This window comes from Melanostigma gelatinosum, assembly GCF_949748355.1.
Source record: "Melanostigma gelatinosum genome assembly, chromosome: 8".
NCBI classification, from domain to species: domain Eukaryota; kingdom Metazoa; phylum Chordata; class Actinopteri; order Perciformes; family Zoarcidae; genus Melanostigma; species Melanostigma gelatinosum.
The window spans coordinates 16,116,554-16,130,779 of NC_136641.1; the positions used below are offsets into that span (position 1 = coordinate 16,116,554).

At 43.0% G+C, this 14,226-nt stretch overlaps 1 protein-coding gene across 1 annotated transcript in view; it reads right to left on the minus strand.

Annotated features, from left to right (window-relative positions):
• Nucleotides 1-316: 316 nt before the first annotated feature.
• nav1a (neuron navigator 1a) overlaps nt 317-14,226 on the minus strand; it is a 74,808-nt gene continuing 60,898 nt past the window's right edge. The window contains exons 10-32 of the mRNA XM_079273538.1: nt 13,676-14,197; nt 12,671-12,712; nt 11,797-11,945; nt 11,493-11,672; nt 11,303-11,382; nt 11,073-11,096; nt 10,787-10,864; nt 9,132-9,215; nt 8,025-8,133; nt 7,799-7,920; nt 6,755-6,939; nt 6,489-6,651; nt 6,213-6,390; nt 6,010-6,107; nt 5,804-5,902; nt 5,530-5,701; nt 4,674-4,939; nt 4,410-4,561; nt 4,250-4,321; nt 3,934-4,139; nt 3,712-3,830; nt 3,431-3,619; nt 317-2,758 (exon numbers count right to left, since the gene is read on the minus strand). Coding sequence (XP_079129664.1) covers nt 2,663-2,758; nt 3,431-3,619; nt 3,712-3,830; nt 3,934-4,139; nt 4,250-4,321; nt 4,410-4,561; nt 4,674-4,939; nt 5,530-5,701; nt 5,804-5,902; nt 6,010-6,107; nt 6,213-6,390; nt 6,489-6,651; nt 6,755-6,939; nt 7,799-7,920; nt 8,025-8,133; nt 9,132-9,215; nt 10,787-10,864; nt 11,073-11,096; nt 11,303-11,382; nt 11,493-11,672; nt 11,797-11,945; nt 12,671-12,712; nt 13,676-14,197 — 3,385 coding nt within the window. The 3' untranslated portion in view covers nt 317-2,662. The remainder of the gene's footprint in view (nt 2,759-3,430; nt 3,620-3,711; nt 3,831-3,933; nt 4,140-4,249; nt 4,322-4,409; nt 4,562-4,673; nt 4,940-5,529; nt 5,702-5,803; nt 5,903-6,009; nt 6,108-6,212; nt 6,391-6,488; nt 6,652-6,754; nt 6,940-7,798; nt 7,921-8,024; nt 8,134-9,131; nt 9,216-10,786; nt 10,865-11,072; nt 11,097-11,302; nt 11,383-11,492; nt 11,673-11,796; nt 11,946-12,670; nt 12,713-13,675; nt 14,198-14,226) is intronic.

Here is a 14,226-nt window from a genome sequence, read left to right on the forward strand (position 1 = left end):
ACCCATCCCCTGACTTTAATACCCCCCCCCCCCCCCCCCCCTATTTCAGCCACATCCTCATCCATGTTTGGAGTACCTATGACAACCCGGGCTTGTTTATATTAATAATGATTAACACAGTTTTCTAACTTGTAGCTACAAACAATTACATCAACATTTAAGTAATGCCGAATCACATTTTGTAATGCAAAAACGACCACATCCAAATACAATGTCGATAGAGCCTAATAAATGATCATATACAGAAGTATTAGCGCCCCCTCGTGGATAACTGAATGTAAACACAGCCAAGACAGGTGGTGATGTGAAGAATGGCATGACTTTATTGTGTCCATTGCTCAATGTTTGACATATGGGATTTGATGTGTTTATGGAGACATGCCATACAACCATTATTAGGCCCCCTTTTAAGCCAAGTGCGCCTTCCCACTGGAGGAAGACAATAAAACCACCAAGGATGCCCGTTTTCTGCATACAGGGGCCATGTCTTGCCTTAGATCTCTACACGTTTTAGTGATTGTTGTCGCAGATGCACTGACTATTTACAGTGTTTACAATAGTGATGTCATGTACAAAAGAGAGAGAAACCTTTACAAATATTTGCATAATAAAAACAAATGTCTGCTCTTAATAAAAACAACGTGAAAAGAGGAAGATATCCAGTTAATAAAAATCCCCCCCCCGTGGTAAGGTTAAGTGTGGTAGGTCCAATGGCAACACAGCAGGGATACATGCATCTACATTACATCTCCATGCTAATATCTGTTCTTACACTGCTTCCAACTCTCAGGCAAGTCCACAAAAGATGGCAAGTCTTTCACACTTACATTTAAAATGGTGTCAAATCGCAGCCCAGCCATGATACGCATTGTGGTCGACTGCAGAGTTAACTGGCAAACTCAACATCTTAGCTAACAGCCATGACTACCAGCCAAAAGGTCAAAAATAATGACCCACTCTCCACCTAAATCTGGGCATCAAGGTGATGACATTAAAGTGACATCAGAGTAGGTGAGAGGAAGTGATGACGCTTCCTCTAATCGAGGTGTGGTAGATTAAAGCAGCTGGAGAGCAGCTTGAGGCCAATTGTGTTTCAGGCACAGATAGACTTTTAGGCATCGTGTCTCTACTTAACACCAGCACCCTGTTTGGACAGTAGAGGAACATCTGGACAGAATATGGCAGTCTGAGGTACTTCAGGGTAAAAGTTTCCTCTTCTTACACGTCTTTTCTCTCTTTCTTCCTTCATCACGAGGACAGTCAAGGTGTGAGCAATAAATACTCTCTGTAATCTAGTACGCGTACATATATTATGTGCAAACAAATGAAGGGAAGGAATAAGAGGAAGCCACTTAAAAATTAATTTCAACCTTTCTTATCCCCCAGCCCTTACTTTTACAGTTACTCTTAAAACAATGCGCGAGAAGGAGCAAATGCAACGAGGAAGGAGATGCTTTTTTTTTTGGACAGATTATTATCACTTGATGGCAGTTCTTTTTTTACTGATGTTTTAAGACAGCGAAGACAGAAGTGTTTCCTGCTGCTGTCGATAATGGCATAGGTATACATAGCTGCTGTATACAGATGATCGCTGAAGATGGCTCAGTATAAAATCCTACAAAATCAAGATTTTCAAAGCTGTATCTATCACAATATAATTTTGGGTTTTGAAACCGATATCTAAATACAGAATATACGCAAGCATAGCCCGAAATGTTAGGCCGTCTGGGCAGATTACAATACAGTATGTTGAGAGGGGTCAATGTCAGTTTCTGTGGAAACCAGTGGCTACTGAGTCCACCGATTAAGACATGTTACTTACAGGCTGATCCTAAAACCGATTCATTGATTCTCATTCATTATTCACCCACGCATGCCACTCTTACAGCTTTGTTGTTCTGATATTCAAGTCATGAATGACACAATGGGTGAACTGAAGAGAAGAAAAACATTCAAGGCCATTTTCAAAGCTCTGTTCTAAAGTGTGTGTTATGCTCTGCTGAGCACCTTTGATAAGTCAGACCACCAGGAGAGCACTGAGGCAGGAGTAGATGCTGCCATCTAGAGGAATTACTAATGAACTGCATGATTCCCACTAGACACAGTCACTGACACAGCCTCCTAAAGTCCAAATACCACAAGTAGAAAATAAAGTGCATTTTGTTTTGGCTGACGTCAAGTGATGAACTTACTTTTTGAGGGAATCAGAGCTACTTCTGAGGTTAATTTCTTTCTGAAATGAAGCACCAATAGTTTGTGGCGAAAGTTGTGGCAGCCAAGAAGAAAACAAAACAAAACAATGGGCTTTGATCAATGGGATTATAGGTCATATTTTGCATCATACTATTCCGGTTACCATGCACTTGCAGATTTAACAACAACCCATCTGGAACAAACTGAGGGCAGAGAAGAGACAAGTCGACATCTTTCCCTGACATGATCATCACAGCTTCTTATCAAAGCAGCTATCTGATAGCGTCGTACAGCAAACCCTTCCGCCATAATCACTCTCCCCATATATCCTCTACATTTAGCTCTGTAGCTGCTCACTGAGCACACAGTTAAGTTAATTATTGAGTCTTTGAAGTCTCATTGGGACTGCACCCGCTGTGTCAGTCTCAAATAAAGAGTCCGTAGATTGACTGACAGTCGGATGTTATTCTCAAAGTGTAGCCTGCAGAGTGGGATCCAGACACCCTTCCCGCTCTGGAGACTCGATGTAGTTGGCCGACTCCTGGAGCTTCAGCAGCATGGCCATCTGGGTCGCAGGGAAAGACAGAGAGAAATGTTTGGTTTTACAGGGTTATTAGATTTAGCTTGGCATGTATGTACTCTTTCTTCAAATGGCAACTAAGGATCCTAACTCGACAAACATTTCTATGATTATTGAGATAATTGTTTGGCTTATGAAATGTGAGAAAATATCGTGAACTGCCCATCATAACTTTCTAGAGCCCAAGCGACATCTTCAAATTTGTTGTGTGGTCCAAACAACGATCCCCGACAACAAGAAACAAGTAAATAATCACATTTGAGTGTCTGCTACCGGTCAATGTGTGGTGGAGTATTAATGACACTGCAAGGGCCACTACATTTTTCAACCTACAGCAGAGTATTACGATTGTGGATGCAAATGAGCCCAGCTGCAGTTCATCTGTTCTGCATTAAGTGCTGCTAAATAACATCTGATGAATTATTATATTGATGCATGTTAAGTGTTAATGTGTAGAAAAAATGAACTGCGTAGCTTTTATTTTATTTTACCTGTGCAAAACCTCAGTGGCGTATTTGAAAAAATATATCCTCTTGGTCTATTTTCAAAACATTTCCCAATTCATTTTCTGTCGATCGACATCTGACCTGCATGCCTACCACGCATCCTCTCTGCCCTGAACTAGTCCCCCATCTCAACAGAAAGCTTCACTCTTACCAGTGGATCTGACTCCAGTGTGATGGGTGGAGGTGTATCTTTGGGGGGCTTCTTCTCCTCATTGAGCGGACCTATGCTGGGGGGAGGTAGGTGAAAGAGCCTGGACTGGTCCTGCTGTGCGTTGGGCCATGGGAGAGTCCCCCTCACCCACTCCACTGGATCCTCCCATACTGCCTTCTGCCCATGCACCTGAGAGAGAATATAGACGAAGAGGTAATGGAATGAATGTCTCGTTGTTGTTAGCACTAATTTCACACTATGCAGGATATCCGTGTGCTCACCTTAATGCCGTCTTTGGCTCCCTCCTGCAGGTACGGTATGATTGAGTGGTTCCACAGGTCAATGAACCACTGCCTGAACTCTGCCACTGATACTGGGCATGATAGGAAGAAGCAGGGACCTGAAAGAAGGCAACATTCCATGTTAACCAATCTCTTTTTCCCAATCCAATTATCCCCCCATGTTCCCTGTTTTCCGCTTTAACCCTGTCAGCTGTCTCTCACCTATGAGGAAGTCTGAAGTGCCGTGTTTCTCCAGGAAAGTGTGGAGGTGGTACCAGAGCTGAGGGATCCAGTCCAACACTCGGAGAAGACCCTGGTGGCGTGCAGAGTCCTGCTCCTTCTCCTGGTAGGCTTCCACAGCTTTACGGTGCAGGTACCTCAGCAGGAACCCGTTAGCCGGTTCCACGTTGTTGGAGAACATCACCATCCTGTCGTCATATGCAAAAAAACGTTTCTTTTACTCCATATGAAAGCTTCATTTTGTATTTAAATGTGTCAAAATAAGAGGAGGCAAGGTAAACATGTTCTTTGCACTCACCTGAAGCTAAGGTGTAGAGTGTGGTTAGAGGACATCTTCACAGGCTGATTGGTTGTCCCAATGATGTAAGGACTGAAACATCAACAGGGGATATTATGTACTTTCATGAAATATTCAAGTGAAATTTAGTGAAACAGCGTAACTGTCTGAAGAGACTCACCATTTGTGATACTTGCAGGTGAGTGCTCCGTTAACAAGCTCAGTGATGGCTGCTGAATCACTAATGTCATCTATAATAACAACCAGCGGCAGTTCTCCTCCACTCTCTCTGTCAATCTGATTTGCAAGATCGGACAGATACAACTGCAACTCCTGTTGAAGAAAGGACAGGTGAATTCATAGGTTCTGTGTGCAGAGATCCACATTTGTATAGAAAAAGGACTTCAAGATAACGGTCTGACAAAACTCCAGCGTCACGCGCTACCTTCTGGGACTGCCGATGCATGTTGAAGGTGACAGCAGCGCTGCGACCGAGGAGGCACGTCTCATGGTCGGCCTCGGACGACTCAGTCCGGCTGCGCTGGAGAAGGAAGTGGGCCAGACGCTGAGCCAGATAAGTCTTTCCTGTCCCACTTGGCCCAGACAGAACCAAACGCCTGTGCTTCAGCAGCAAGCTGATGTAGTGCAGCATCATCGGCTTAGGAATCAGAGTCTCAAACACCAGTGAGTCAACACATTTTTCTCTGAGACCTAGAGAGAGGCAGACACAGGGAAGAAAGAGAGAGAGCGGAGAAGCAATTGGATTTACATACCGGTAATATTTACTGTTAAATACTTGTGAACATGGTATGTGAAAAACATGGAAATGCTGATGCTTTTTCATGTTTTAACAATTTATCTACAAATAGCGTGTCATTTCACATCAGAAGCAAAGCAATTGTTTTAAAATGTCCTACCATCTACACACAAACTGGTTTATTTTTATTTCTCTCAGGTGGGAAAATGAAATTGAGTCTGTAGAGGGAGAAAAACCATCACAATATAGATTTTGTTGCCTTTATTTTTTTTGCCAAAGCTGAGTAATCACTACAAGGCAGTACAGTGTTGAGCGGCCAGGGACTGTTTGTAAACTCTCCCTATTGGTGCATTCATGAGCACTATTGCATCAAAAAATGTCAAAAAGTAAAATGAGGGCAAAAAGCACTCTGTAAAACGACTCAAATAAACCAGAGACAAGTGGCTGCTTTAAAAGATAGGAAATAAATCAAAATGAAAGTGGATTATACTCAATTTTAAGTTACTAGTATGGTTTCTAACGTCAGTCGAGGACACTCACTAACCTTTCAAAGTGACAAGTATTTTAGCTGAACCGCTGCTGAAACAACGATAAGGTGCGGCTTGTGGTTTGTCCCCTCCCATCACCCTCTGCACTCCCGGGCACAGCTGGAACATGTGCAGCGAATCACAGGTCAGACCCAGGCTGGCAGTCGGGTCCACTTGAGTCAGGTAGTCCTGGAGAAAAACAAAAAAAAGGAAATAAGTAAGGACTGACCTGTCAAAACACAGCGATACACTATTTGTTAGAACCACTAATGTCTACGCAGTGAGACTTACCTTGAAAGTCTTAGATATCATAGAGTCGAGAGCGGGCCAGCTAGTGCTCGCACTGACCAGCACTGAGCCGAGGTAGAACTCCTGCTGCTGTTTACTGTCCTACAAAGACAGAGAGAGGGAATGAGTGCACAATCTCCCAGCTGCTCGATTTAATGCTGCTGACATCATTGGACATTGCGTCGATTTAAAAGGTGTTCTGTGTTTACCTCTACTTGATCTCCGATGCGGACAAGCACGCGTGCACATTCCTCATCCCGCTGGGAAGACACACTTAACGCATCAACTGAAGACACGTCTGCAAAGACTGAAGGAAAGAAAATGGATGAAAAGAGTATAGAAATATAATTTGTATGTATGCTGTGCATGTAAGTGAACTGAAAATAGGTGGAATTCCAAATGTGTCTCTTACCTGGATCTTTACAATCATTCAGACTGAGACTGAAGGACTTGGTGAGGAACATGCTCATCGGCTGCCTCAGTGAGGGCCCCAGGAGAGACGCCAGGCCTGAAGGCTGGGAGGTGGAAGAGGTGGGGCCGGAGCCCGTTTTTAAATGGTCATTCTCCGCCTTCAGGTTCTCCACTGTTGACTAGGTCATAGGAAGGTAAACATTTGAAGTTATTTTAAGATATCAGTTATACTTCAGGTATTGACTTTACTGAATATGCACAAGCAGGCAAAACAAACCTGCATGCTGTTCATGGCTTCCCGGAGCTGCTCCAGATGATGTGCAGAGCTTAAGGCCTCCAGTCGGATGTCTGTCAGTTCTCTCTCTTTCACCCAGAGTTCTGAGCGTAAGTCCGATACCGCCGTTTCGTCATCGTCTCCCTCTTCAGTGGTCTCCATGATCCTGGAGGAGAACAATGCACTCATCAGGGCCAGGCCCCCATGAAGTCTAAACTGTCTAATTCACTATTGAGCTAAGAGGTGGAGTAAGGCGTTTGTGTACTTACACAGAAGAGGTAGCAGAGGCCGATGTTTTGAGGGATGAGAACTGGCTTTCTACTTCTTCTGCCCCCTCATGGAGCATCTTTGGGGAGTTGGGCGCTGAGGAGTCGGGTGTGGCAATTTCCTCAATGTCTGAGTATGTTTTGGAGCCTTTCTTAATGCTGAATGCCTTGTTGAAGGAGCTCCTCAGCTACACAGACAGAGAGGATGAGCGAGAACGAGGGAGAGACAGACGATTAAACCAATATTCAGTGGGTTACTGCATCAATTAATAAAAGAAGTAAAGAAAAAAGGATTAGGATTGTTGTCAAGATGACAAATGCTAAAAATGAAAGGTGGGGTTTGTCATCTTGGGTAACACTTATTGAATTTCTTGTCAGGAGTAAGAGAAGAAGATCGATACCACTCTCATGTCTGTCCGTAAAATATTAGTTTCGCTTAGCATAAGGAGGAAACAGCACCACCTAAAATCACCAACACACTTTCTGGTGTATTGTCATAACTGTGAGGTTGCTAGGACTGAGCCAGGCTAGCTGTTTCCTTTATGCTAAGCTAAGCTAAGCTAAGAGGCTTCATTTCAACAGACAGATATGCGAGTGATTGAAACGTTTGGGAAGATATAAGTGTATTTCCCAAAATGAGAAACTATTCCTTTAAGCTTAATTTTCTGCAAATAGATCAAAGAATAGTTAGTGCATGTTTTTGCAGATTAAGAACCTAGCTGGGTCAGTTTACTTGGTAAAGTTGTACAAAATTGTAATGATGTTTAAATTTATGTTTTTAAGAACAAAATACAGAACAAAGCATGGTTCAAATGAGCAGAAACACAATTTGAGAACTGCAATTTATAAACGTTGGTGATTAAACTGAGATCATCGTGTCTGCTGATTGCCACTCCAACTGAATTACATCCGTTCAAATGTAATATTCATAGACACAGGGTGCCAATCAGTAGTTTAGGGAGGTCAATGAGCAGAGATCGAGGGTACTTGAGGATTGCGTTGCAGTTTTAGATGGTCTATAATGCTGTATGAAGCGTGCGTTCTTACCCAGCTCTTTTTCTTCTTCTTCTTGGCATCTTGGTCCTTCAAGCTGCCCACACTCGACATGCTGGTCAGGCTGTTGAGACTGGAGATGCTCTCACATGAATTCTGACGTCGAATCCGCATGTCTGGTAAACAAGAAAACATCAAACATCAAAAGAAGCAAATGTGCAGAGACGGTGCGCAGAGAAGACAGAAGAAGACAGAAAGATCAAGTGGTCCAGCTCCAAACCTTTCATGTTGTCCGGGGTGTCTAAGGCTCCTTGTATGACAGCCTGGGCTTCGTCATTCCTGACCTTCAGAGCATCGATGGTTTCCCTCAGATCCAACAGCTCTGTGTCCTACACAAACACATTTAATAAATGTCAGTGAGTTGGGGTGGGATGAATTGGTTTGTATCTGTTTCATCATTACCTCATTCATACCCACATCAGTTTATTTATTTATTTTCTCATTTTAACTGTAACTTACCTCTATTTTAACTTTTTTACGTTTATCTCACACCAATGTTATTATATTTTTCTAATGCAGTCGGACAATGACTATGTAGTATTACACTTCACATTGTATAGTGACATGAAACAAATAAAGATGTTGATGAGATAGTTTGGTACGTTTTTTAATGTTTAAAATAAAAACTGATATATTCCTATTTATTTGGGGGGAGCGGTAGTATTGTCTGATGTTTCAGTTAAGCACTACAACTCAAACCCACAGTACGAGCTCATACACCTGGCGGGCTTGATCCCCTCACAATGTTAAAGCACAAAGAGTTCAGAACAACAGAGACTCTCTGTGCTGCTTATTGTGTGCTAAAGTCGATCCCACTCCACTCTAAATAGAGCTGCCCGGCCCACCTCCACAAGGTGAAAGAGCCTGTGCTCCAGGCTGAGCTGCACAGGTCAATGCGCTGGCACGAACAACAAAGACTTTTTCCAGAGTGGTCTAGACGGACCTTTCAGTGAGAGCAGCAAGGCATGAAGTGCTGAGAGAGACTCCTCACATTTATGCACACACTGAACACTGCCGTGGGCTCTGATCAATTTATACACCGCAAACAGATACAAAGGCTGGAGAATGCAGCAATGGGATGTTTGGTGTGAGTGCACATGCAAGTTGTTTTTCATTAATCCTCTGTCCTCTTCTCACTGCAAGTCACCCTGTGGGACTGCAGCCTTGGCCTCTAACCTACATTCAGCTCTTCACCGCAGGCGGTGATCAAAGACGTCTCGCTCCGCGGTAGCACAACGCTGCCTGCTCGGACTGCTTATGAGACTGCAATGCAGCTGTAATTCAGGTTTGTGATTGTTTGTGTTTGAAAGTGTGGCCGTCACGTTACCTTCTGTTCCTGGGTTATTGACAGACTCTGCAGCCGAGTTGTCATCAGTTGCAAACTTTGCTCAAAGGCAGCCACCAGATTTGCCTGTTTGGAAAAGATGAAAGACAAAAGCAAGAATACATTTTCGTTTAACAGGTAATTATTATTTTATGTGTCCATATTAACAGTCTGTGACAGCATCATTTACATGTAGACACCAACTAATAAAAATGTAATAACAGGAATAGATTCAATAGATTTCCTCTGCCATTTATCACTTGTTTAGGAGATGCTAAAAGGACGAATAACACACAAAGGCTGTGGAAAATTCTCCTCCTCCCTAATCTCTCACACACCTGAGCAGGAAGGGAAAATTGCTTTCCCCCTCTTTCATAGAATGTAAAATACAGTATGGTACTGCATACGGCACAGTCATTAATCCAGCACATAATCAGGTTGTGATCCATGCATCTGTTTTGCCTATTTACTACCCTTGCATAATGAGGTCAAACAGTATGAAAAAATCTCACACACACACACACTCACACACAAAATACTTGATTGATGTGTGCTGGATGAAACCATGCATAATGAGTGAGCTGTATTGCTGCACTTGGAATAATGGAAACGCTGACATGGTGGTCGTATAGAAAGAACCTTGTAGAGTAGAGATAAAGGGCAAGGTACCTCTCTGTGTGTGTGTGTGTGTGTGTGTGTATGTGCGCGCGCGTGTGCGTGTGTGTGTGTGTGTGTGTGTGTGTGTGTGTGTGTGTGTGTGTGTGTGTGTGTGCCAAAGCTAAGTGGTTTGGTGAGAGGTTCAGGAGAAGCATTATTCAGGCCCCATATGGATAAGAAACGTGCTGAGACCGCACAGAAATGATCTATGACTGATACGCCACGGCCTGGATTTTAAATCTCTCTCTATGCATCTCTTTTTTATTTTACCTGAAGGGTACATATCTTGTCTTGTGTGAGAAATAAAGTGTTTGTGAAGGAACGCTGAGAGAGGATTTGAGTTGCTGGCGGTACTCAAGTCGAACATAAAGCGAATACAGTTTAATGTGCTATACAATTCTGTTTTTACATAAAGCAGTAAGAAACAAAAGAAAAAACAGTTGAAGGCACCCTGACTTAACACACGTGATGTCTTTAGTATGTCGTGTGTCGTTTATCAGTATCAGTTACCTCTGCCTCAGGGTAGATGTCATTGAGGTGGACAGTTCATCTCGATGAATGACAAGTATTAGGGTGTAAAATTGGAGGGAGGGGCTACTACAAATGTGTTGCCTCGAGGTGAAAGGTATATTTAGTCGTTTTAATTATGGCGAATGTCATTCAAATAGATTAGAGTGTGGTTGGAAGCAACTTTATGCTTATGATTTGTTATCTGGTACATTTTTTTTATTTGACTCTTTCCCTTACATTTGACTTACATTATATGGTTGGCAGCCCCGGCCATCTTTTCATTTGATTGTTTATTTAAAATATATTTTCCTTGTGAGGGACATATATGAGAGGGAAAGATTAAATCCACTTGGGGATAGAATGTTAGAATTTGCATATTTTAAGAGGAAATTGTAAGACTGCTACAAAGGAAAATACATTCTTCGGTTCATATACCTGTGGGCGCTGCCATTTATTAATGATTAGTAAGATAGAAGACAAACACTACATACGTTTACTGTCAGCTGTGTCGTCAGATTAGACACCTTCTCCTGCGACGATTCCAGCTCCCTCCTCAGTTTACGGATTTGCTGTGAGGAAAAACAGATACGTTACACTGGAAGGAAAACACAGTTTCTTCAGCTGACAATGGCTGACATTACACGAGTGACTTGGAGTGGATGTTGTTCATGAAAAAAATGACGGACTTGTTCTCCCACAGACAACAGAGATGAGAGCGATGGATGAAAGGTCAGAAACAGAGACAGAAAAGAAGAAAGAGCAGGAAAGAACACTTACCTCTCCCTGAATCCTTTCCTCAGCCTTTGTAAGCAGGGGGGATACAAGTCAAGATGTTAGAGAAGACAAAAGGAGAGGAGAGGAGACTAATATGATGTATCTTCAATACCTTGGGAGAAAGTCTTGTCTCTTTTTAAAGTTTGAAATGAGAGTAAAGCATCACTGTACAGACAAACATCTACACCCACTCAAACATAGATACACCACAACACACACTGAAGTGTAGCTACCTGAGTCTGCATGCCGCCCACACTCACCGAGGAGTAGCTTGACGAGGCGTTAGACGCCAGAGAAAGAACAGACCCATGAACTGAAAAGAGATAATTAAGAGCAACAAAATAAACCAATTAGAAACTGAGTTGCACAACAACACTGGATGGTTTTCATGCAACAGATATTGAAATAATTCAGAGGGCTTACCCTCATCGGACTCCTTGTCCCTGAAGGATCCGGAGCGAACCATTCCCATGCTGCGGGGGCGTTCAGCCAATGAGAGGGTGCTGCCCAGCGGAGATGCTCCGTACAGCTCCAGAGAGACATCGTGTGTTGGGATACTGTTGGAACGAGTCATCCTCGGAGGTCCGCCGACAGGGCTGGGTACTAGTAAGAGAGCAGAGGGGTCAAAGGAAAGAGAGTTAGCGATGTTATACATGAAATACATAATTAGTCGAGTGCTATTCTAGACAGTACTCTTTTAAGGGCGCGTCCATGGGTTTAAACTCACCCATACTGGTCTTAGAGGTGCGGGGTAAGGAGGTGGGCGAGGACAGCAGGGGAAGAGTGAGCGAGTCGGTGATACTGAGAATAGTATGAGAGTGTCTCCTCTCTCCTTTCTCCTTCCCTTCCTCCTCAACCTGGGAGGCCCCGCTGAAACTACACAAACAGAAGGCAAAGTCAGAGTCACTAATAGAAAACAAAGAAACTTTCAGTCATTATAGATCTGTTGTTATGTATTAAAATCTGTTGATACGTAATAAAATGAATGTACAGTGTTGTATAAAAGTCTGAGGGCATTAAGGAACATCATTTTAAATGCTATCTTACAGTGAACACACAAAAAGTACCCAAAGTAAAATGAAAGAGTTATGAAAAGAAGTAGAATAAAAAAATAAACTTAATTTTAAACCCCCTGTCATCTATAACACATTTTAATAACACGTTAATATGTAGTTATGAACATATATGAGGACATTTTTATGAAAACTGTTTGTTAAGGTAGAGTATTTTAAACTTCTCCTATGAAGATTTTTTAGTATTACGTGTGCGTTTGCTCACATGAACTTGATGACGACCTTATATTGTTTAAATGTTTAGAAACCGCTGTTAAACGCTAAATGTGGAGGGTAAAATAAAGTTGAACCAAGTGCCAATATCTTCCAACATGTGGAAAGACAAACAAAATGTTGGCAGTGGGACACAATGAGATTTTGGGGGGGGATCAAAGCAGGACTTTTAGAATACAAGTGACAGGGGCAATAAACACAAGCTGTCATTCACTGAGGATCTTTTCAATCTGTGTATGTGCGTCAAACTATCGGTGCATGACAGTGTTGAGAGCATGTATGTGTGTGTGGAGCTGTATGTGTGTGTCCACTTACCATAAACCTTTCTTTGGCAGTGTGTTTCTGTCTCTCTGAGAACTGTGGAGAATAAACAATTACATTATTTAACCAGTGCTGCAGGGAGTTATTAAACCCTCAAGAACAGGCAGCAGGCACAAAGAAGCACAGTACGACTGGCAGACAGCTGGTGTCAGCCAGTAATTATGACTTCAGTCGCTGGGGCCCGTACAACACCGATAATAGGCCTGTAGTAATAACAGCCTGGAAATCACTCAGTCTCTCTGTGTGTGTGTGTGTGTGTGTGTGTGTGTGTGTGTGTGTGTGTGTGTGTGTGTGTGTGTGTGTGTGTGTGTGTGTGTGGCCGTGCATGCATGGGATTGCCCTTACTTGTTGCATTCGTTAAAAATGTAAATTTGACTTTTAGCCTTCTCATTAAACCATATTATATAATCTGGGCAATATTTACGAACTCAGCATTTATCTCATATACCGGTACTATCTTGTTGCAATTCAAGTCTCTGGCTTTCTGATTAAATCTCAAAGTAAAAGCTGTCAAAGTCATATTCAGACAGGTTCACTTTAGCCTACCACTAAAGTAATATGCTCAAGCATATTATGATATTCTGCGTATAAGGCCACAGACATCTCAAGCAGTCTGTGTTTTAAGTTTGGGGGAATAATAATATCTCGTCTTTGAAGTTCTGAATAAGGGTTGTTTCTCTGCAATCAAAAAAATCTCTCCATACCTTTTTCAGTATGAGCAGTATTTTGTCATCAAATACCAATTGAATCACCTTTCCATGTCCTCACTCAATAGTGGGAGGGAAATGCATGATTGTAGCATCGAACAAAGTGAATAATGTATCAAAGAACTTCCCTGAACATTGAATAATGGTGGTGCAGTTCATAAGCAGCCCAGTAGGTGGAGTTACATGGCAGCATTACAACACATGAATGACAAAACATCTGCTTTAAGAGTGTCGATGGGTGGGATGTGATTGGGTTTAAATAAATGCACAGTGGAAGATTATGAAATCTCACCTGTCTGTGAGAGATAATGAGACTTTACTTCCAGGGTTCCAGCTGGCAGGAGGGCCTCTGTCTTCCTGTCTGTCTTTGTGGCGGGACTCTAAGGTGGTGTAGCCTCTCGCCATATTCTCCCTCTCCCTTGCCTTTTCCCTCTCTTGGGGCTCTGGGGCGAGACTCATCTGGAGCGGCAGCGACTCCATGCTGCGATGCAGCCCAGACAGACGAGGGTAAAGCAGGGGAGAGGTGCTCCCTCGGCTTCCTTGAACCCCGAGAGAAGAGACCTGCCTGGACCCCAACCCAGTACCTGACCTTGGGAAGCAGGACGAAGAGTTCACATTGAGTAACGGGGCGGGGCTGGGGGTCAGGCGGTGGCCAGTGGAGCTGCCTGCTGACCTGGCCAGGTCCTGGAGCTTCGAGTAGGGAGGAATCTTAGGTGGCAGAGAGTCCTGAATTCCCACCTCTAGGATGTTTGAGTTCAGCTTGTCAAGCTGGGCCATGGATGGAGGTTTTGCCAGGCTGCGAATTCCTGATAACCTAAAGACAAGAACAATGTTGAGGCAAAT